General features: G+C 39.3%; 1 protein-coding gene across 5 annotated transcripts in view; it reads right to left on the reverse strand.

Annotated features, from left to right (window-relative positions):
• Positions 1 to 16770, reverse strand: part of RIC1 (RIC1 homolog, RAB6A GEF complex partner 1) — a 112637-nt gene extending 95867 nt beyond the window's left edge. For 2 of the 5 annotated variants that reach the window (XM_013993585.2, XM_013993583.2), the window contains exon 1: positions 16324 to 16721. In XM_013993585.2, the coding sequence (XP_013849039.1) occupies positions 16324 to 16467 (144 nt within the window). In that variant the 5' untranslated portion in view covers positions 16468 to 16721. Of the gene's footprint in view, positions 1 to 2974; positions 4492 to 16323 lie in introns of those variants that run through there. The other 3 variants (XM_001924914.6, XM_021063974.1, XM_013993584.2) reach the window with 3 other exon arrangements.

The raw sequence follows: 24328 nt of genomic DNA on the forward strand, positions 1-24328 counted from the left end.
ATTTAGCAGTTCCATAAACCCATGTTACTGTACATTTTTCTTTTGTTTCAATATGGGTACAAGCATAAAAACATGAGGTTTGATATGCCTTCTCTCAGAGAAATTATTCATTTTGAGAAAAGTTTATAAAATACATATACCTGTCAAAATCCACTTAAGAGCAACACTTTACTATATATGAAAAAAAAAAAAGCCCAAAAGAAAACAAATAAATAAGCCAACATTGATATATATTGAAGGCTATTTACAACGGCAGGGAAGATTGCTAATATGCTTTAGATGATTTTCAAAAACAGTTTTCTGGTTAACTGTTGACCACCCGTTAGGTATTATTTTCAAATCAGACACAGGCACTTTTATCAGTAACATACAATTTCTTCTACTGATACCATGTCAGCAGTGTTGAGTAATTTATGCTTCAACGTTCCTCAAATTCCAAAGTGCAATTTTCCTTAAGAGTGGCAGCTAAGGACTGTGACTGATGATTCAATCTCAACACCAATACTCTAAGGATTAAACTGAGATGATCGAGTTCATGTACAGGAAGATAGTCAATGAACTTTGGCTATTTTCTTTCTTTCCTATAAGAAATGAGTAATATTTGAGAAATAGCTGAATCCCACTTTCAAGCTCTTAAACCAGGCTCTTTGTTTATTACATGTTATTCTTTATCCTGTGCAAAATTACTTCAATTAACAGGTACGCTTTGGAGTTCCCATCGTGGCGCAGCCCAAACAATTCCGACTAGGAACCATGAGGTTACAGGTACAACTCCTGGCCTCGCTCAGTGGGTTAAGGATTCAGCATTGCTGTGAGCTGTGGTGTAGGTCACAGACATGGCTCAGATGTGGTGTTGCTGTGGCTCCGGCATAGGCCAGCAGCTGTAGCTCCGATTATACCCCTAGCCTGGGAAGCTCCATATGCTACAGGTGTAGCCCTAAAAAGACCAAAAAAAAAAAAAAAAAAAAAAAAAAACCTTGAATAAAAACAATTTTTTAAATTAATTTCATGAATACAAAATCATAATAAAGTATTCACACTAGATATGCTTAACTTTAATCCAACCAAGCCTTTTTGTTTATTATTGTTTTTTGCATTTTAGAACCACACCCGCGGAATATGGACATTCTCAGGCTAGAAGTGAAATCGGAGCTACAACTGCCAGTGTACACCACAGCCACAGGGAAGCAGGATCCAAGCCACATCTGCGACCTACACCACAGCTCACTGCAATGCCAGATCCTTAACCCACTGAGCTGGATCAGGTATCGAACCTGCAACCTCATGGTTCCTAGTTGGATTCGTTTCTGCTGCACCACGACAAGAACTCCCAACCAATTCTTTAAACATAACTTTCAGCTTACAAGAAATACAGAACATTCAAGGAAAACATTAACTAAACAAATTCAGAGTGTGAGAGCAGTCTTCATGAAAATCTGGCCTGATCTACTAAAAACAAAATAAATCTATATAATTGAAAGTAAAAGAGGAAGAGAAGACTGTCCTAGGTTAAGCGATAAAAATCTCCAGGTTACTATATGAGCAATCCAATGAATGCACAACCCTTGAGTAGATCTTTATTTCAGAATTTAAAAAAAGGCTATGCAAGTAATTTGGGGAATACTGGGGAAATTTTCAGGTCAAACTCCGTAACAGAATATATTGGGGAAATATTAAATTTCACATTATGGCTAGGTACATGAAAGTCATTTTCATTTATTTATTTATTTATTTGCTTTTTTTTTAGGGCCAAACCCACACCTAGGGGCCAAACCGGAGCTACAGCTGCTGGCCTACACCACAGCCATAGCAATGCAGGATCTGAGCCTCATCTGCAACCCACAACAGAGCTCATGGCAACAGCGGATCCCTAACACACTGAGCAAGGCCAGGGATCAAATCCATATCCTCATGGATACTAGCTGGATTCGTTGCCGCTGCACCACAATGGGAACTCCCCATGAAAGTCATTTTTAGAAGATGCATACAAAATAGTTAGGTACCAGTGCCATGTCCTGATGCCTGCAACTTTCAAAGAGTTTCCACAAAACATAGGCACATACATATACACCCAAGCAAATAAATGATGAAGAAAATGTTGACAATTGTTGATTCTAGGAAGTGAATATCCAAATATTCTGTATGTTTTAAAATTTTGATAAAATTTTATAAATAAAATAAGGGTTGGTTATATTCTTAAATTAGGAAATGAAACTTAAATCTCATGAATTACGGAAACCAGTGCTAGTCCCTCCAGAGAAGCATTTCAATTAAATCCTATGTGTGTACTCAATTGGAGCTAAGTAGAGGTAGAAATTTCTACATAGAAACCCTATGAAGGTAAGCAAGCTCTATAATTTATCTCTATTTCCTAGCATATTGTTAAGTGCCAACTTAATTGGGTCAGAAGACCAACATACCTCAACAACAAACACATTATGGTGTCAGTAATGAGGACTCAAGTCTTAAGTACCATTTGGCTTGGAGTTTTCACTATTACACACTATTTGCATATCATATAAAGAAAAAACACATAACAGAACTTCAGAAAGATTTTTATAAAAATTGGTTTAAAAGTTCCCATTGTGGCTTGGAGGGTTAAGAACCCAAAACAGTATCTATAAGGATGTGGTTTCCATCCCTGGCCTCACTCAGTGGGTTAAGGATCCAGTGTTGCCATAAGCCATGGCATAGACTGCAGATGCCGCTCGGATTCAGTGTTGCTGTGGCTGTGGTGTAGGACAGCAGCTGCAGCCCGGATTTGACCCCTAACCTGGGAACTCCCATATGCCACAAGTGCAGCCATTAAAAAAAAAAAAAAATTTTTTTAATTTAAGTTGGAGTTAAAGAAATGGACTCAGTTACCTGGAAAATAAACTTAGGAAGACTACGTAATTTTCCTATTCCAGAAAAATAGTAAACATTTTAAAATACATATTTTTCTGGTTTGAAATATACCTCCTGGAGTTCTCACCATTGTGCAACGGGATAGGTGGCATTTCTGGAGCACTCGGACACAGGTTCGATCCCTAGCCCAGCATAAGGGGTTAAGGATCCAACACTGTCACAGCTGCAGCACTGATCACAACGGTAGCCCAAATGTGATTCATGGCCAGGAACTCTACATGCCGTAGGGAGGCCAAAAAAGAAAAGAAAGAAGAAAAAAATATACCTCCATGTTTTAACATTTTTCTTCTTCCTATCTGCCACCTTGCCAGTTTAATTTCCTAAATCTTCCCTCAATTCAACATTAGAATCAGCAGAACCCAAGCTTATCCACCATCTGCCCGCTAGTCTCAGTTTCCTCATTTGTAAAATAAAAAGGAAATGTCTAAAATGGACAGGAAGCCCTTCTACTTAACAGTATCATTTCATTTAAACAGAATATACTAAAAGGTTGTAGGCACTGTGCTTGAAATGTAGTGGACACTTAATCAAACTACATTTTAAGTCTGAATAGATAGTGGGCACTTATTAAACTATCTTTTAAGTCTGAATAAAACTGTTTAAATACGGTTTTATTTAAGTGAGTTGTTGCTAAGGTATGTTTCAAAAAAACTGTTTCAAGTTCTATTGTTCTTATTTTATATGAGAAACAACATGGGACAATCTCCAAAATAGCTTTGGCATTGAGTGTGGTTTGAATCTCCAGGTCACACAACTGTTTTATTTGAGCCTCACTTTTCATTTTCCTATCTGGAAGACAGACCAATCTCACAAAATTACTCCAAGGACTGATGAGACAATATACATAAAAAACTTAAACAGAGAGTGACATAGGATATGCACTCAATACTTATTGCTTTGTATTTGCTATCTTTTAGATATTTATTTTTAAGGTCAGTGAGATTTATATTTCATGTGACTGAGAGCGGACAAAAATGAACAAAAAGTATCACTCTCATGCTTCGAAAACAAGTGATACTGGGAGTTCTCTTATGGTGCAGCTGGTTAAGGACAGCATTGTTGCTGCAGTTGCTGCTGTGGTGCAGGTTCCATCCCCGGCCCAGGAACTTCCACATATGGTAGACATGATCAAAAAAAACTTTTTTAATTAAAAAAAAAGTGATACTGATGATGGCAACAGAGGCAATGGCTTTTAAAGAAAGTGATAACAATTATGGTAATGTTAGACAAATGAAACCTAAAAGCTATTGAAACTGTACTGTAAACAACAAGGTTTCAAACTTATTCTCTCCCCACTACTTCACAACTACACACATGCACACACATACTAAATCAAATAACTCAGTCTCAAAAACAGTAAGAAGAAAGTATTAATTACATCAACAATTATACAAGCTTGAAGAGAAAAACTAAGGAAGTATTTCTTCTAAAATATGACCGAGAATTATGACAAAAATAGTTAATTTGATTCAGTTTACCCCATTAAGACTTAGGGAAACAAGGAGTTCCCGTCATGGCTCAGCAATTAAAAACTTGACTAGCATCCATGAGGACATGGGTTTGATTCCTGGCCTCGCTCAGTGGGTTAGGGTCCGGCATTGCTGTGAGCTGTGGTGTAGCTCGCAGACGCGGCTTGGATCCAGTGTTTCTGTGGCTGTGGAGCAGGCTAGCAACTACAGCTCCAACTGGACCCCTAGCCTGGGAACCTCCACATGTCGTGGGTGCAGCCCTAAACAAACAACAAACAAAAAAAAGACTTGGGTAAACATAAAATTGCCTAGCAAAAGTTTAATCAAAAGGACTTCCAACAATGACACAGTGAAAGACTGGCAAATCCTCTCATCCTAAAAGAAGTGAACAAAACTGTTAAACACTTCAGATACAACTGACCCTTGAATAACATAGGTTAGACATGCATAGGTCTACTTATGTCCAGATTTTATTCATTAAATATGTACTACAGTACATCTTGATCTATGGCTTGTTGAATCTGTGGACTCTGAAACGTGGACACAGAGGGCTGCCTGACTGTAAAGTTACACGAGAATATTCGACGACAGGGAGGTTCAGTGTGCACAACCCCTATGTTGTTCAAGGGTCAACTGTACTGTACTAGGAAAGTGACTGATGGCATACATATTAAGACCATTTTATTGATGGAAAAACTGCTGAACCTAGGTAAGAACAAGAGCAAAAAATGATGTTCTTGCCAAGGACTGTTCTCATCCCTTCGCCAAAGCTTGGTAAGCAGTGGTGCCACCAGGGTGGGGTGAGCTGATAGTGAAAACCAACAGCTTTGCTGTTAAAGGTAAGTTGCCTTGATGTGGAGCAGAGTGCAATATCTACAACACTGATGATAACAGTAGCAAATTCTTAGAAAACGAAAATCAGAAAGTACTGCTAGCCAGAGTTTGCACATCAACTTTGAGGAAGCAGCACATCCCTCAGCCAGCCAGAAATTTAACAGGGAAATCCTAGAATTTACAGTCAAAAGAGGGAATAGGGAAGCTTACCACACATCCTTGGAGGCAGAACTTATAAAACAGGAAAAATCCTGAAGGGGGAGTTCCAGTTGTGACCCAGTAAAACAAACCCAACTCGTACCCATGAGGATGAGGGTTTGATCCCTGGCCTCACTCAGTGGGTTGATGATCCAGGGCTGCTGTGAACTGTGGTGTAGGTTAGCAGCTATACTCCAATTCAACCCCTAGCCTGGGAACTTCCATATGTCACCAGTATGGTGCTAAAAAACAAACAAACAAACAAACAAACAAACCCTGAAGGACCCAAGCCCTCCAATCATCCTTGTCTATGAGGGAGGCAGTATAAAAATGCACAGATAAGACCATGGAAAGGCCACGCTCCCGACACATCCTGGCTTACTAGGCTGTTCGCGAGGAAGTTCCAGAAGGGCCTAGCAGGAAGTAAAAAGCCGGGACAGACAAAAAAATCCTGAACTCTGCCAATACACCCTAACTCACATATTAACCCACAACTTTATTGGCTCAAGATGTTTGAACATGTAAACACTCACTATGCAGATATAGAGGCAACTCCTAGAAAGCCAAGGTAAAAATAAAAATAAGAAAAAATAAGCAGAGATATTAGTCAGTGGCTGTATGTTGCAGGGGAGGTTAAGTTTTGCAGATTAAGGCCAGGCAACTTACTAAAAAATAATAAAATAAAAAGTCAGCAACAATGATCCTTAGAAAACAGACTCTAGAGTTGTTATAATAAATTATCCCAAATGCCCAATTATCAACAAAAAAATTAAAAGATAAACAGTGACCCAGACTGAAAGAAAAAGATACCATCTGTGAGAGGGCCCAGAACAGCAGGCAAATAATTCACACGTCAGTCAAAATAAACATATTAAAGAAACAAAGGGGTTTGTGGGTTAAGGATCTGGCGTTGCCATGAGCTGTAGTGTAGGTCACAGATACAGCTCAGATCTGGCGTTGCTGTGGCTCTGGCATAGGCTTAGTTCCAATTGGACCCCTAGCCTGGGAACCTCCAAAAAAAATTGAAATTAAAATAAATAAAAACTGAACTAACTGAAAACAAAATTAGAACTTATCAAAGTGACAGGGGACAGGAAGTGAAAAGGCAAAACACAGAATTTTTAGTCAGGAGAAACATTTTTTATGATCTACAATGAGAAATACATGTTGTTATACATTTGTCCAAACCCAGTGAACACAGATACCAAACGTGAACTCTTAGGTTAACTATGAAGTTTGAGTAATTATGATGTCAATATAGGTTCATCCTTGGTTTAAAAAACAAAAAAGTACCACTGATGATTGATGTTGACAACAGGGGAAACTATGCATGTATGAGGAGGAAAGTATATGGAAATCTATGTACCTTTCTCTCAATTTTTACTGTAAACCTGAAACTGCTTTAAAGAAAAAAAGGAAAAAAATAATGGAGTACAGCCAATACAGTGCTTAGAAGAAAACTTAGAGCTTAAAATGCCTAAATTAAAAAAGGTAATGCCTATAATTAATAATCACAGCTCTCAACCTAGCAAAAGTAAAGCAAACTAAACCCAGAACAAAGTGAAGAACACAATTTTTTTTAAAAATCAATGCAGAAATCAAAAACAAAAATGAAAAACAGAAAATAGACTAAAATCAAAAGCTGGTTGTCTGTAAAGATCTACATGATTGATAAAATTTTAGCTAGACAGATGAGACAAGTCCATTAAGATTCCATATCAATTTTAGAATGGATTTTCTTATTTCTACAAAACACACTGGTGGAACAGTATTGAATCTGTAGACTGCTTTAAAAACTACAATGTGACACTTGCATGATAAAACAGTCACGTTGATCAAGAGACCAGAATAGAAAAATACACAATTAAATCCTTATATTTATGGTGGATTTTTTTTTTTTTTTTGGTCTTTTTAGGGCCACAGCTAGGGGTCCAACTGGAGCTGTTGCACCGGCCTACGCCACAGCTACAGCAACTGCCAGATCTCAGCCATGTCTACGACCTACACCACAGCCTGCAGCAATGGAGGATCCTTAACCCACTTAGAGAGGCCAGGGATTGAACCCATATCCTCATAGATACTAGTCAGGTTCTTAATCCACTGCACCACAACAGGAACTCTGGTCAATTGATTTTTGAAAAGATGCCAATGCAATTCAATAGGGGAAAAGAGTCTTTTCAACAAGCAAAGGTAAAACAACTGGATGTATATGTAAAAAAGACTCAACTTAGATCTTCACCTCAAATCACACAAAAAAAAATCAAACTAAAACATGACAGATCTTTATAGAAGAGTTCAAATGATATAATTTATAAAAGAATATAAAGAATATGTTTGTGGTTTTGGACTGGCCAAAGGTTTCTTAGATAAGACACAAAAAGCATGATTCATAAAAGAAAGAAATGATAAGCTAGACCTCACCAAAATTAAACTTCTGCTCTTCAAAAGGTGCCATTAAGAAACTGAAAAGACAAATCACAGATTGTGATAAAGTATGTGCAAGTCATATATCTGATAAAGAACAGGTATCTAGACTATACAAAGAACTCTTACAAATCATTAAAATGCACACTCCAACATAAAAAAAATGGGGCAAAGAATTTGAATAGACATTTTACCAAAGAAGGTATACAAATAGCTAACAAGTACATGTAAAGATGCTAACCATTTTTAGTCTTTAGAAAAATACAAGTTAAAGCCACAAACACAGTAAATGGCTATAATAAAAAGAATAACAATCCCACGTGTTAACAAGCATGTGGATAAATAGACACCTTCAAACACTGCTGGTGGAGATGCAAAATGCTACTACCTTGGAACATTTTGGCAGTTTCCTAAAAAGCTAAACACAAATATACTATATGACCTAGTAGTTCCATTCTTAAGTAGCTCCCCAAGAGAAATGATAATATATATTTACAAAAAAATATACATAGATGTTTATAGTAGCATTATTCATACATAATGGTCCCAAATTAGAAACAAACTAAATATCCATCAACTGATCAATGAACTAAAAATATAGTCTATCCATTAAATGCAATAACAGCAGTAAAAAGGAGTACTACAAGTGTTATGCTAAATCAAAGTCAGACACAAAAGACCACATATTATTATGATTACATTTATATGAAACTTACAGAAAAGCCAAATCTGAAGGGACAAAAAAGCATAACAATGATTTCCTGGGGTTGGAGTGAAAGCAGAGGCTGACTGCAAATGTGCATATAGTTTTGAGGTTGTTATCAATCTTCTAAAACTAGACTGTGATGATGGTTGCAAAACTATAAATTTACTAAAAATCATTTTATTGTAATAATGTATTTCATACACCTCAGTAAAACTATATGAAAATTAAACCTCAGCAAATTTTAATGTATTATCTACAGTAATATCCAAATTTTCATATGTAAATTTAGGTGTGTCATATGACGTATCATTGAAATGATGACTAAAACAAGGCAAATTCCTTGGGGAGATAGGTTTGTGATAGCAACTCAAAGCAAAGAAATTATAATGAACTCAGAAGAGAAAGCAAGATACCTTGATTTCAACCAAATGATGGTTGCTGCTCAATTTTTAAAAATTAAGTAATGTCTTACTCTGTGGCAAGTCTGAATTCTAGAATATTTTAAAATGTTTATATTGTAAATGTACTTATTTTAATTTGATAAAATGCATAAGGTGGCTTCATTTGGCAGTAAATGGAATGCCTCAATGCAGTATTTTCTATACTATCATTTTAGGTGACATATAAAGCATTGTATTAAATATTTAATCATATACAAGAAAATAATTTTTTGCAAGTTTTTTCAACACTTCTGATTTAGGTTAGAAGAAAATCTGTATGAGGTGCTAGTTTACTTCTAAACCTCTCATGTAATCTGTAAACTGCCCCCCCCTTTTGGTCTTTTTTGCCTTTTCTAGGGCCTCTCCTGTGGCATATGGAGGTTCCCAGGCTAGGGGTCTAATCGGAGCTGTAGCCTCTGGCCTACGCCAGAGCCACAGCAACAGGGGATCCCAGCTGCGTCTGAGACCTACACCACAGCTCACGGCAACACCTGATCCTTAACCCGCTGAGCAAGGGCAGGGATCGAACTTGCAACCTCATGGTTCCTAGTCGGATTCGTTAACCACTGCGCCACAAAGGGAACTCCTAAACTGCCCTTTTAAAAAAAAGGGTAAGAGCCTTTGGCAGGAAACTAGATTTTCATAACATTCTTTTCATTACTGTATGAGGGTTAACCTCAAACAGTAACCCTTTATTCATTCAAGTGATGCTAGCTTTCTATTTGTGGTAAAGATATAAATCATTTTTTGTTTTTTAATTTTCAGGCTGCCCCATGGCAAGTGGAGTTCCCAAGGCTAGGGTTCAGATCTTAGCCACCTCAAGCAACACCAGATCCTTTTAGTCCATCATGCCAGGCCAGGGACTGAACCTGCATCCTGGCACTGCAGAGACAACGCCAATTCCATTGTGCCACGGCAGGAATTCTTAAAAATTTATTTTGAAACAGAATTTCAAGTCTAAAAGGCTGGACAGGTACTATAGGGACAGGACAAAAATTTATGAGTGAGACATTTTAAGAACCTAAATTCAGGAAACTTTGTTTTCCATGATAGAAAAGCACACAGTCAGAAAAACACTCAGAAGGAATGTTAACATGTAAAATGGATCATGTTAATGACTCAGAAGCACCTGAAGATGAGTAAAATGTCTTTACTTAAATGTTTTTATACTGCTTCTTTGGTGTGTGTAACTTTCTTTTTCCAAAGATCACATCAATATAAACATAGTGGGAAGCAGGAATTCAACTGTCTGTAATACTGTGCAGTAGTTTAAGTATTGATAAACTGTAGATTATCTAATAATTATAAATGGACCCTCTAACATGTAGCACTTTTTCCCCCAGCTTTGAGATATGACTGAAATATAACATTGTGGAAGTTTAAGATGTACATGTCAGTTTGATATACTTATACATTGCAAAATGATTACCACCATAGTTTTAGCTAACAGCTGTATCATGTCACATAATTACCATCTTTTTTTTTTTTTTTTTTTTTTTTTTGTCTTTTTGCCTTTTCTAGGGCCACTCCTGTGGCATATGGAGATTCCCAGGCTAGGGGTCTAATCGGAGCTATAGCCGCCGGCCTACACCAGAGCCACAGCAACACGGGATCCGAGCCACGTCTGCGACCTATACCACAGCTCATGGCAACGCTGGATCCTTAACCCACTGAGCAAGGCCAGGGATTGAACCCGCAACCTCATGGTTCCTAGTCGGATTCATTAACCACTGCACCACGACGGTAACTCCAATTACCATCTTTTTAATAGCAAAAATACTGAAGATCCACTCTCATCTCAATAACTTTCAAGTGTATAATTCAGTATTACCAACTACACTCATTCATCTTACAACTAGAAGTTTATACTCTTTGACCAACATCTCCCCTTTTCCACCACCCATTCCCAGGCAGGCCTCTCGTATCCACCATCCTAGTCTGTTTCAATGCATTCATCTTGCTTAGGTTCCATATGTGTTAGTGATTGCATATGTTATTTGTCTCTGTCTGACCTATTTCACTTGGCATAATGCCCTCAAGGCCCATTCATGTTGCTGAAAATGGTAAAACGTCCTTCTTTCTCATGGCTGAATAATATTCCATTGTGTTTATGTACCACATCTTTATCCATTCATCCACTGACAGATATTTAGGTTACTTCCTTATCTTGGCTATTGTGAATAACATGTGCTAATTTTCTAACATAATTTAGACTGTGTAATGAAAAAGTATTTACTTAATCTTCACTTATATAATCCTAATACAAGTTTTCTGATTTGGGGTTTTTATTTATTTATTTATTTATATGCCCACACTCACAGCATGTGAAAGTTCCAGGGCCAGTGAACAAATATGCGCCAAAACAGCAACCCAGGCAACAGCAGTGACAACACCAGATCCTTAACTGGCTAAGCTACCAGGGAATTCCACAAGTTTTCAGATTTTAAGTTGTAAACTATACTCCAACTTTTTTAAGTCACAGGTCAACATTTTAAAACCTTCTATGGAGTTCCTCCTGTGGTTCAGCAGGTTAAAGACATAATGTTGTCTCTGTGAGGATGAGGGTTCAATCCCAGGCCTCACTCACTGAGTTAAGGATCTGGCATTGCTGCAAGCTGTGGCAATGATCACAGATGCAGCTTGGATCCAGTGTTGCCAAGGCTGTGGTACTGGCCCCAGCTGCAGCTCGATTCAACCCCTGGCCCAGGAACTTCCCTATGTTGCAGGTGTAGCATAAAAAGAAAAAAAAAAAAATCTTCCAGTTATTAAAACTAGAAAAAAATTCTGTGCCATGCATAAGACAGATATTCTAAATTCATTATTTTTAAGACACACATTAAGCATCTGCTTTGTGCAAAGTATTAAGGATAATACAAAATAAGATTACTTCTAAATTAACACAATACTATAAGTTGTATTACAATTAAACATAATAAATAGGAGTTTCCGCTGTGGCACAGTGGGTTAAAACCCTGACTGCAGGGGCTTGGGTCTCTGTGGAGCCACAAATTCAATCCCCAGCCTGGCACAGCAGGTTAAAGGATCCAGCATTGCCTTAGATGCAGCCTAAGTCACAGCTGCAGCTCAGATCCAATCCCTGGCCCAGGAACTTCCATATACTGGGCGGTATGGCCATAAAAATAAATAAATAAATATAACCACTTCTGCCCTCCAGAAACTTACAATTTAGTCAAAGTATGTTTACAAAACTACAATACAAATAGTAGTTCATCAAAGAAAAAGAACACTTCTAGTTACTGTAAATAATAATGACTCTGAGAAGAGGATTTCAATGGTTGCTAAAATTTGGATAATATTCTGATAGGCAGAAATGGAGCAAAAGAACATTCCAAGAAAGGAATGTCTCATATCAACCTAAGGAGTTTGAACTTCATTCTTTAACCAACAATGAACTTCCAAACAATGAATTTATAAAGAAGGCTCTCTCAAAGCATTAACAGAATAATTAAAAGAGTGAGAAATGAAGAGTTGGAAAAATACAGATACAAATTACCTTCCTGAGGTCACACTTGATTCTCTGAACATCTATCTTATTGTTTTCCATTATTAGTGTACAGTGACAAGAGCATAAGTTTGTACTCAGTGTTACTCAATTTATTTAAGAAGCCCAGTAATTAGTCTATTACAGCTTTTTACTAGCATTGGTAACTCACAAAATTTTCACTTCTATTAATGCACTAACTAACATCTTTGGATAGAATTTTCTTTCATGTAATATGCCCCTTAATCCCTTTCACATATTGCCTACTGATACTATCTTTTGCAGAAGGTGTTCAAAAATACTTCTGAGGGTAATTTATATATCTGAAGTAATCAATGACCTGAAAATTGACATAAGACTAACTTAGAATTATAGCATTCTAAGGTATCATTTTGTGCTTCACATACGCAGACTTTTGTATTCACAGTTAAGCCATATATTAGAGGAATAATTTTAGTGTCTCTGCTACAGTACAAAACACAATTCATCTTACATAACACTCATGTCAATCATAAATCATAATGTGCTTTAAACAGCAGCTTCATCCTCAAAGCTGAAACTAGTCCTTTTACAGTACCCTTGGCAGAAATATATCATCAACTGCTCCATCAAGTAAGTCACATCTCTACCACATCAACCTAACACATACATACCAAATCTTTTTTTGAGTCCCCTTTTGGGGGTTCCAAAATATATGCATGATTCCTGTTGTATGCTCAAGTAGTTTTTAAAGCTCTTAAGTAGAATCACAAAGTAGAGAAAGCAAATTTACATCAACATGTTACAACAAAAACAGGTCACACCCTCACACTAAATATTAAATCAAAAAGCAAAATGAGTATCTATAGAATTCTTACATTCAAAAACACACCTAAATAACACTATATTACATTTCTCAAATTCGGAGTCAGGAAAGAATTTTGAAGAGGTATGACTCTCTAATACTGGGATTCCAAATAGCTCCTTAGGGTATACAATGGTAGCTATAAGAGGTATATAAAAGCTCACTAGAAGACCCATGAAATACACACATGTTATCCTTAGAGATTTTATTTTAATGTTTCCATTGGTCTCCTATCTAATCAACATTTTCCAGATAGCAATACTCTTAGAAATGAAAATTATATTTTAAAAAAAAAGCTTAGCCTATTAAAAGTATGTTCGTCCCACAAGGCTAGTTTTCTTTTTAAGAATGGATTCCTCCTGAGTGAGTTTTACTAAGAGAGCCCTAACAAAACTTCAAGTAAACAAATTATGTTATATCCTCTCATCTCTTTGAACATGTTTGTCTCCAAATGCCCTCAAGCTGCTTTTAAGAGCTCAAACTCCATAAAACCCTTCTTCAGATCTTCAAAATTCACTTTATTCTATAAAATTTCTTGCATATACAATGTCTCCAAAATCAAAGCTTTCATGTCCTTATCCAAACATTTTATGTCAATTCACTCTAAATTATATAGGAATTAACTGATAGCTACTCATTTTAGCTACAGGTGTTTTCACTTTTAAAAAAAGTTCATTGACCTAAATTTCTTTTGACTTCAGTAAGTTTAGCAATTAAAAAAATCAAAATAAAAACTGGGGTCTGGAACCTTTTCCTCTATTCACCCAATTATAGACCTTATCTGGCTCAATACTTGATTTTCAAAGTGACAATGATGCCAGGGATCAAAGTTAAGCATGCATACTTCCAGTACAGTGGAACCTTCTCCTCTCTAAGGTATTCCCGCATTTCACTTCACCTATTTCTGAACCCACAGATTGCATACAACCTAACTTTTTGCACACTGGATCATAATGGTAGTGGCCCCAGCACGTTTGCAGAAAATTGCTATCTGTGTAGAAGGTGGGAGTTCTAAGGAAAGGAGTATGAGTAGTTTTACATGCCAGGACTGCCTTACATTTATTTAGTATCTAAGTTCAAAAGCAAAAAAACCCCCTGATATTCTTAATAGTCACAAAATTTCCCTAGGAAAGTCAAGGTGTATTTTTGTTTCTTTTGCAGAGAAATAAAGTAGTCTACAGGCTTCTGGTCAATTCTTCCCTCAAGAATATTAAGTTTAGTTCTACCTAAAATTAAGTTAGATCTGCCCTCTACAAAGATAAGGAAAGTTAAATTTTAGGCTTTACAAACAATTTGTTTGAGTGAAATTATGTACTAAATTCAGAAGGCAACTTATGAGTCAAGTTGCATTTTTTTCTGTATAAGGTTTAGAGATAATAGTTAAGTCACAAAAAAAATTATTCAATTAGCATACATGATATAAATGAATTAGTACCACATTTAAGAACCCAATGAGGAGTTCCCACCATGGCTCAGCGGTTAAGCAACCCAACTGGTATCCTTGAGGACGCGGGTTCCATCTCTGGCTTTGCTCAGTGGGTTAAGGATCTGGCGTTGCTGACAGCTGTGGTGTAGGTCGCAGACGGTTTGGAGCCCACTGGCTGTGGCATAGGCTAGCGGCTTCAGCTCCGACTGGACCCCTAGCCTGCGAACCTCCACATGCCCCAAGTGCGGCCCTAAAAAGACAAAAAAAAAAGCCCAACGATATACAATACACATTCAAAAATGCAATCAGGCACCAGATGGAACAGTCACAATGCTGTTTTTATAACAGCCTATTTTGTTTAGATATATATTTAAAAGTTAAATCAACCAAAACTTAATGGCCAATAGTTTGATTTAAAGTCTAACTATGACAGTCATATAAAAGAGATACCAGAAATATCTAAATCTCATCACTTTTGCCAGGGCTGTGTGTGAGGACAGTCAAAGGCCTTACAGGCATTCAGTCAGATACAGAGATTTCACAGTTTCAACTAATTTAAGGAAAGCCACTATTTCACATGGATCTAATGAAAGCTAAGGTCAGAACCTATTTCTACATGGTCAAATTAGGTTGGAAAGAGAAAAACTTCACTCTGACATAGATTAGTAATGCCTTATTTGGGGGTTAAAAAAAGAACATTTTTATATTTTATTCTATTGCATTTATATACAGACCTATAACAGCATTAGAGGAAAATAAGGAGTGTCCTATCTACTGCTAATCCCTGAAGTTATTCTTTCATCTACTCGGTAATCAGACACGAAAAATAAAAAAACAGGATTCAGAGAGCAAAAACAGAACTCCGGCTCACGCTCTTCTCAAATCTTATTACTTCCAGGTGTTGATACTAGGAGAAGAGCGGACAGATTTGAGTTATACTTCCGCTGCTACTAACACCCTCTTATTAACCCCTCTACAATTCTCTACAGAAGAGTCCAAGAGCAGCAAAGAACTAGCCTGAAAGTAAAGAGATGTTAGGGTGAAGAGAAGAGTTGGATTATTAGACCTTTAGTAAAAAAAATAATAACAACAACAACTCTGGCTGTAGTTGCTAGAAGTAAGTTATCACAGCCTGTAAAGTCTGGCATTGGGTGAACCCTAACTCCAAAACAATGGCCTTTAAAGCAAGAAGGGCTAGGAACACAACAACGGACAGGTTCCCAATTGTGGAAAGTTTAAACAAATTTGCTCCTTGGCGAATGGGGGAAGAAGAGGAGGGAAAGTCTGGGCTCCGCCGAGGGAGCGCGTGAGGTCCGCACTGTGAGCGGCCGTCGGTACAACGTAGGGAGGCGCAGGGATTTGGGGCAGCAGCGATTGCATCCACCCGGGAACCCTGACTGGAGGACGTGTCCGGACTCCTGGGTCCGAGAGGCCGAGTAGGTGGAACGAGGACACAGACGGGGAAGACGAGTGGGTCCGGCGCGTAGAGGCAGGGGTCCCATACTCTGGGTGGAAGTACGGTGCGGGGTAGCCGAGGAGGGAGCGGAAAGAAGCAGCGGGCGGCTCTACTTACTCGGCTGTACCAGATGCTGAGGCGAGCTGGGGCCAGCACGGCGAAGAAAGTCCTCTGAGGGTCGGACTGAACGTGGAAAGGCGCCTCGGCCGGGCTACCCAGAGGGCAGAGCAGCCGCTTGGGCCAGCCGCTCAGGAAATACATGGTCCGCGAAGAGCCGCCGAAGCCGCCGCGGCGCCCGGCCCCGTCCGTCACACTCAGCGGCCCGGGGCCGGACGCTCGTCTCCCACACCGGCACCGGCCGAGTCGGCGGCGGCGGCGGCGGCAGCAGCAGCAGCTCGGGGCATCTGCCCGCTGGCCAGGCCGGGCCGGGCCGACGCGACAAGAAGAGACGAAAGCACACCCGCGCAGACGGGGCCCAGTGTGGGGGAGGGAGGGGGAAGGAGAGTCGGGACGGAGAGGGGGCGGGAAGACCTCGAAAGCCCGCCCCGGGCCCGGCCCCGCCCCTTCCTCAGGCCGCACTGGCGTCACCACGCCGCGCCGCCCGGGTCTGACACTGGAGGGCTGCTGTGCGCAAGCGTACTAGGGACTTCGTTCCCCCCCCCCAACCCCGCCCCGCCCCGCTCCGCTCCGTTTTCTGAAACTCCGCCCTAGTCTTCAACACTCCTGCGCTTCTGCCGGGCTTCTGGCCCGCACCTCCCAATTGCAATGTAGAGCTTAGAGTCAGGGTCGGAAGGCGGGACAACAGCTTGAAACTGAGGCAGGTAAGCCGAGCCAGAGAGACCCAGTTACGTAGCGACGCCACCAATAGAACCCGTCCCTCGCCTGGCCAAATTTGACTTCTCTCTCGGATTGGCTAGGCCTCTGGGGGCGGTCCCGCAGCTTCGGGGCAAGGGCCGGGGGGCGGGGGTGTGCAGGGGAGAGCGAGTCACGTGACGTTCCCTGCTCTAGTTCCAGCTGTGGCATTTAGGCCTTGGCCTCAGTCCTGGGCTCTCTGGTCCTTACCTCATTGAGCCCCTGTGTATCAAGGTCTGCAGTGAAAGCTGGTGGTTAAATTCCCTCCCTCATGGATTTTACATCATGGAAGGGGTTTTTATTTCATTTCGTAAATAAACCATCTATGGTGAAAGTTTATCCTGGCATCTGTTTTTCGGGAATTCTGAAGGTAGCGTATGTTTTTAAATTCAGTGTGCATTTTTCTGTCCCTTTACCAAACCATAATGTTAGACCAGGCAAGACTATTCTTGCACTCTGGGTGACTTAATTTTAGAGCTGGAACGGATTTTAGAGATTCTGTGGCTCCATGTTTAACTTTTTGAACCCCAAGTATCACTTTAACAATAACAGTTTTTTACAGTGTTGACCCTGCATTTCTGCATAGGAAGATTGCAGGAGTAGCGGATTTAGCAGGGGAAAGGGGGGTCGGGGTCTGAACTAAAAGACTTGCCGCTCATCTACTTTTTGTATAGTCTGAATTTTTCCACGTGTTTATATTTTTCAATTAAAAGATTTTTAAGCTAGGCTAGGGTTTCTTTCTTTCTTTTTTTTTTTTTTATGTTAACTCACATGAAAAAGTAGCAACAAACAGTAAAAGAGAAAACAAAGTGACAATCCATATCAAGGAGTTCCCCATGGTGGCACAGTGGAAGGGAATCCCGCTAGCAACCATGAGGTTTCGGCTTCTATTCCTGACTTCGCACAGTGAGTTAGGGATCTGGCTATGCTGTAGGTAGCAGCAGGGGCTGGGATTGGGCATTGCTGTAGCTGTGGTGCAGGCCTGCAGCTGTCGCTCGGTTTAGACCCCTTTCTTGGGAAACTCCGTATGCCGAAACTGCGGCCCTAAAAAGCAAAAAAAAAAAAAAATCCATATTAGATGTAGCTGGTATTCATAACAATGTATATAACGTTCCATAATTTTCCTAAATGTTCACTGCATTTCCCAGAAGGTGATCAAAGAACCAGGATTCCTCAAATCAAAGTTACAACTGCCTCACCACTCACCAGCCTCTTGTGGTCAGACTGTGTCTCCTTCCTGGTGTTTTTTTCCGATAAACAGCAGAGCAACCTGGAACATAGTAAGAATAGTAAACTCTGAAAATATTTGTCAAAGGAAACCTTGGATGAAACCCTAATCCAGATGAACTGCACCATTACACAAATAAAGAGACTCAGATTTCTTGACTTGCCACTATAAAATTGTAGAAATATAGCAGAGTTGCATCATACTGTCATCTAACATTCTCAGATTCAGTTATGCACTTCACAGAAAAAGAGAGGAAATGAAAATGTTACCAATTCCACCAGCAAATTTACTGAGTGTATTCATCCTGGCTCTCCTTCAGAGGGTCCTAAATTTTAACATCTAACTGTACTCACAGGTGGTTTAAGGAACTTCTAAGTAATTTTCATTGTGCTCAAGTTTTCACTTTGCTTGATTTTAGAATTTAATTTCCCTGCCACACTCCTTTGTAGCATTTAAGGTTTACAAAATATTTTCAAATGCATGACTTGATTTCATTCCACAATAAATCTTCAAGGTAGGCAATAAGGTAGTATTGGTATGTTATTCTCATTTTCTTAATGAGGAAACAGGACCAGAGTAGTGGACATGCCTACAGTCATATGGCCTGAAAAGAACTCGCTATGGTCAAGTGATCTATAGACTGGTTTGAACTGAACTGTGGTAGTTGCTCCAGGCAGTGAGATCCTATAGGCCTGTCTCCCTGTAGGGGGAAAAAAGTGAACTGACTCTCCGCAACCCCTTACTAAGAGTTCCCCCATTGTGATAAAAACCTTATAAACTGGATTTTTCCAACTTTCATATATCACTGTCTAACTTTACTTCGTAAAATACACTAGCAATTGCTATGCCCTGGATCTTCCTTCTCTTCCTTCCCTGACACCACCACCAAAACTCTCAAATCAAACTTACTGAACTCTATTCTGAGCTAAGGCTAAGCTGTAAATGAAAGTTAATTGGTACATGTTTTTCATCTACCAAACTAACACGCTTTTTTTATTATAAGGAATAATGTTGGTACACAGCAACAGAGGTACATTTATAAACTTAATGGAAGTATAATTTGGTGCAATTTTTCTAAAGGGTAGCTGGTATTGGGATTAAAAAGAGAGATTGGAATTCCCTCGTGGCAAAGTGGGTTAAGGGTCTGGCATTGTCACTCTAGCGGCTCAGGTTGCTGCTGTGGTTGTGGTATGGTTTTGATCTCTAGCTAAGGAACTTCCATACGCATATATTAAAGACATACAGGAGTTCCCATCATGGCTCAGTGGAAACAAATCTTACTAGCATCCATGAGGTTGCGGGTTTGATCCCTCGCCTTGTTCAGTGAGTTAAGGATTCATTGTTGTCGTGAGCTGTGGTACAGGTTGCAGACAAGGCATGGATCCCGAGTTGCTGTGGCTGTGGTGTAGGTCGACAGCTACAGCTCCTAATTCAACCCCTAGCCTGGGAAACTCCATATGCCGCAGGTGCAGCTCGACAAGGAAAAAAAAAAAAAAAAAAAAAAAAAAAAAAAAAAAAAAGGATATGCATAGCCTTGGCCTCAATTATTTCTCTCCTGTGATTATCATCGAAAGAAATAAACACCAATATGTACAGAGTTTAGTGTGTTTTTTGTTTTTTGGTTTTTTTTTTTGCTATTTAGGGCAGAGTTTAGTTTTTAAGAATGTACCCACAAAGGTGCAGCTAAGAGGACAAAATCCAAATGTCCACCAGAAGACCTTAATTAGAGTCCTTCCTTACAATGAGATATTTTGCAAAAATAAAAAAATTATGTTGGAGAAGAATATTTAATCATATAGAAGTATATTTACTATATATCATGAAGTAATAAACCAGAAAAAAGTAAAATATCCTATGTTCATGAAAAAAATGTGTAAAAATGCCTATAAAAATGGAAGAGAATGCACTAAAATATTGGTGACATAGATCCCCTGAGCTGCAATGTCAGCACAGCAGTTTCGCGCTAGGAACTCTGACCTGAAAAGCAAGTGGCAAAGCCTGCACAAAGTATCCTATAAATAAGGGAAACTAGACGAAGCACAAAGGAAAAAAAAAAAAAAAGGAGTCTAACAGATTAACCAAACAGTTCTGTGATAGGTTCCATTATACTGTATCCTCAAGCCTTTGATGAATTCTGTAATTCTTTTCTATTTGAGAAATGTCTTGGTTTGGGTGATAAATTATATGGTCACAGACATCTCATTCCACCCTTGATTTCCTGCTGACCTCATTATTACCTGGGGGCCCCAAAGATTGATCTGAACCTCTCATGATGGGAATTCAGAGTGCTGGTAAATCAGGCTGAGAAAGGCATCCTGATAGATTTTCTAATTGTAACTTTGGTTTCAAGAGCAGGTGTGAGAATATCAACATAGGACTGTAACAGACAAGGCTAAATGAAGATTACCGGGAGATCATGGACTTGGAACTACATGCAAAAACTGATGAGATCTTTAGGAAAAGTGCATTTTTGGTTGTAATATAGATAGTTTCATTGCATTAAGTGGGGTCACATTCTTAAAACAATTCTTATTTTGATGTTAATCACCAAAAAGAATGGACTCTGTTGAACAGGTTTTGTTTTTGGACTTCTCCAAGTCCCAACCTATGTTCAGGGAATTCTCCCACCTTATGGATTTAGTTGAAGCAGTGAAGGCCTCTTTCTCTACAATTCTCAAAAACAAAAACAAAACCCATATATTATACTATCCTTCTCCCAGATAGACACAGGCATGGCAGATGCAGCAAATCAGATGCAGACATTATGGATTCTGAAGCAGGAGTACAAAACAAACAAACAAAAGCCATATAAACAAAAACCAACCAATCAACCAACCAAAAAATAAAAACCAGTGGCTACAGAGACCACTTATATGTCACAGTGGATATTGCAGGCAGCCCAATGGCTGGAGCCTGCAGAAGTAGAGGTGTAGACAGAGGCATCTGTACAACTGCAACACTTAGTTCTTGCTGGTGCCATTCCATGCCATTATATAGGGCATTGTCTCTCCTTGCCTTTAAGCCTGGATCTTCACCTAATATCCTTTAAATATGTTTTTATTTTATTTTATTTTTTGGGGGAGGGTACGGGGAGAAGAAGTAACCACAAACTAATAAATCTTTTAAAAATAGCACAAAATGTATTTTCTTGCACAATTGAAAGAGATGGGTGTTTTTTCTCAATAACCAAGTGCCATCAGATTATGAAACTAACATTGATATATCACTACTGTCTAGTTTTTATGGCCCATAAAAGTTTCACCAGTTATTCTGACCCTTAGAAAAAGAATCCCATCCAGAATCACATATTGCTTTTGTTTGCCATTACCCTCCCCATTGCCTACAATATGGAACAATTCATCAGTCTTCTCTTGACTTTTATGACTTTCACACTTTTTAATACATTAGTTATTTTGTAGGAATGTTCCTCAATTTTATTTGTCATATATTTCCTTATGATTAGATTCAGGTTATTTCTCAGGATATTACGATGCTCTGTTTTTCTCACTGGATCTTAGTTGGTGGCATACAATTTCAGTATGTTCTATTACTACTGAGGGTAACTTTTATCACTTGAATAAGGTGATGCCTGCCAGGCATTATGAAGTTACTGTTTTATCTTTTGAAATAAATAAGTATTTCATGGTATAGTAGCTTGAGACCTTGTGTGTCCCTTCAAACTTTCATTTCATTTATTTATTTAATATGGACTTTTTTGTATTTTAATTTTATTTGATGAGTTTCAAGTCTTTACTATTATTCATTTTGATACTCAAGTTGTCTACAATCTGGTGAATAGGAACCATATTATTTAAGACTTCCTTCCTTTCTGGCATAAGAAATAATTTCAGGCTCATCAGGTACTTGCCCTGCTCCAACCTTTGAATTACCCCTTCCTCCAATGAGTTCTCATTCCATTTAATGAGAATGGTGTTTAGACACGAATATTTTTTAACTAAATGTGTTCACTGCTATTGCCATGTTGCTGCTATCAGGCTGTGAGAAATCTGACTCCTGTTGTCCTCCATATATGGATTTTTTTAAAATCAATCTCCATGTTTTTGTTTTTGTTTTTTGTCTTTTTTGTCTTTTGAGGCCCGCACTTGTGGCACATGTAGCTTCCCAGGCTAGGGGTCGAATTGGAGCTGTTGCTGCTGGCCTACACCAGAGCCACAGCAATGCCAGATCTGAGCCTCATCTGTGACCTACACCACAGCTCACAGTAACGCCAGATCCTTAATCCACTGAGCAAGGCCAGGGATCGAACCCGCAACCTCATGGTCACTGGTCAGGTTTGTTAACCACTGAGCCACGATGGGAACTCCAAAATCAATCTCCATGTATTTAACCAACTTCCTATCACTGTCACTGAATCTCAGTCCTGGCCATGGTGTGGAACCTACACATCCTCAGTGTGCTTGGATCAACATCCCATCCTGAGCTGTCCCCTTGTATAGATACCCTCTACACTTGTCTCAGTCTCCAAAACTATGTACTAGTACATCTGCCCTCACATGCACTTCCTCTTCTCTTTACTTAAGCGCTAAACCCTACCTTGAGTTGATTGTGACACCATCCACTGCTCCTGCAGGGACACTCTTCTCATGTCACTCACAATTTTGTACCTTGCACGGGTCACCCTCCTTATCCTGCTTATGCCAGAATCCCAGCCCTCCTCCACACAGATGATCTCCTCACTCTTAGATTACTTCTCTCCTGGGCCAACACCCACCTCGTCGCATTTAGACACCCTATACAAGCCCCCCCCCCACCTTGCTTAGCATTTAAAAAATGTCTTTTGGGCTGAATTGTCCAGGAAGAAAAAGAAGGGGGATGGACACCCACCTCGTCCCATTTAGACACCCTATACAAGCCCCCCCCCCCTTGCTTAGCATTTAAAAAATGTCTTTTGGGCTGAATTGCCCAGGAAGAAAAAGAAGGGGGATGGAAGAAAAATGGTAAAGGAAAAGGAAGCGACTTAATATACTTTTTAGCAAGCTACTTTGTTTTGCTAAATCAATCAGAGGTACTTTTTATTCCTTGCAAATAAGAAACCTTACTAAGGAGTTCCCATATTGACTCAGCAGTAATGAACCCAACTAGTATCCATGAGGATACAGGTTAGATACTTGACCTTGTCAGTGGATTAAGGATCCATCGTTACCATGAGCTGTGGTGTAGGTCAAAGATACAGCTCAGGGAGTTCCCATTATGGTGCAGCGGAAACAATCCAACTAGGAACGATGAGGTTGTGGGTTAGATCCCTGGCCTCAGTCAGTGGGTTAAGGATCCGGCATTGCCATGAGCTGTGGTGTAGGTTGCAGACTCGGCTCGGATCCCGAGTTGCTGTGGCTCTGGCATAGGCCGGCGGCTACAGCTCCGATTAGACCCCTAGCCTGGGAACCTCCATATGACGAAGGAGAGGCCCTAGAAAAGGCAAAAAGACAAAAATAAATAAATAAATAAAATTATAATCAACACATTACTTTTGTACTGAGAAAAAATTATGTAAAACAGGGTTAAATTGCTAATGATTAATAATGCCCCACTTGCCAGATTTAAGTGGCTTCTGCAGTGCTGGCAAATCATAGGGAAGAATGTAGTAATGTGAAGCTTCAGGCACTGTCCCAAGACTAGAGAGAAGAGGATTAGGAGGAAAAGCACCCTGAGTCATCAGACTAAAAGAAGTCTTTCTGCCCTTCACACATTCATGACTTCTGATGATGGTATTCAAACTACACAACCGGACTGAATTTGGTTCCATGTACACCACTCCCAATTTGGGAGGATCTCCATAAGAGCCTATGATAATATTCACTGAAAAATGATAATCCCTTCATTTTTGACTGTTTAACATGCTTTTAACATTCAATTTTATTAAAATTTTGTCATGTGCCACTAATGTTTTGCTTCTGGGCTAGAATCTTGGTTATCATTTACCCTCTCCTAATGACTGATGATAACTCAGCTGAAATGATATGATGTCTGGATTTTGCGTCAACATAATCTGGGAGTGAGTGGAGAAGGTGGAATTATATATGA

Source organism: Sus scrofa, chromosome 1 (assembly GCF_000003025.6).
Source record: "Sus scrofa isolate TJ Tabasco breed Duroc chromosome 1, Sscrofa11.1, whole genome shotgun sequence".
NCBI lineage: Eukaryota > Metazoa > Chordata > Mammalia > Artiodactyla > Suidae > Sus > Sus scrofa.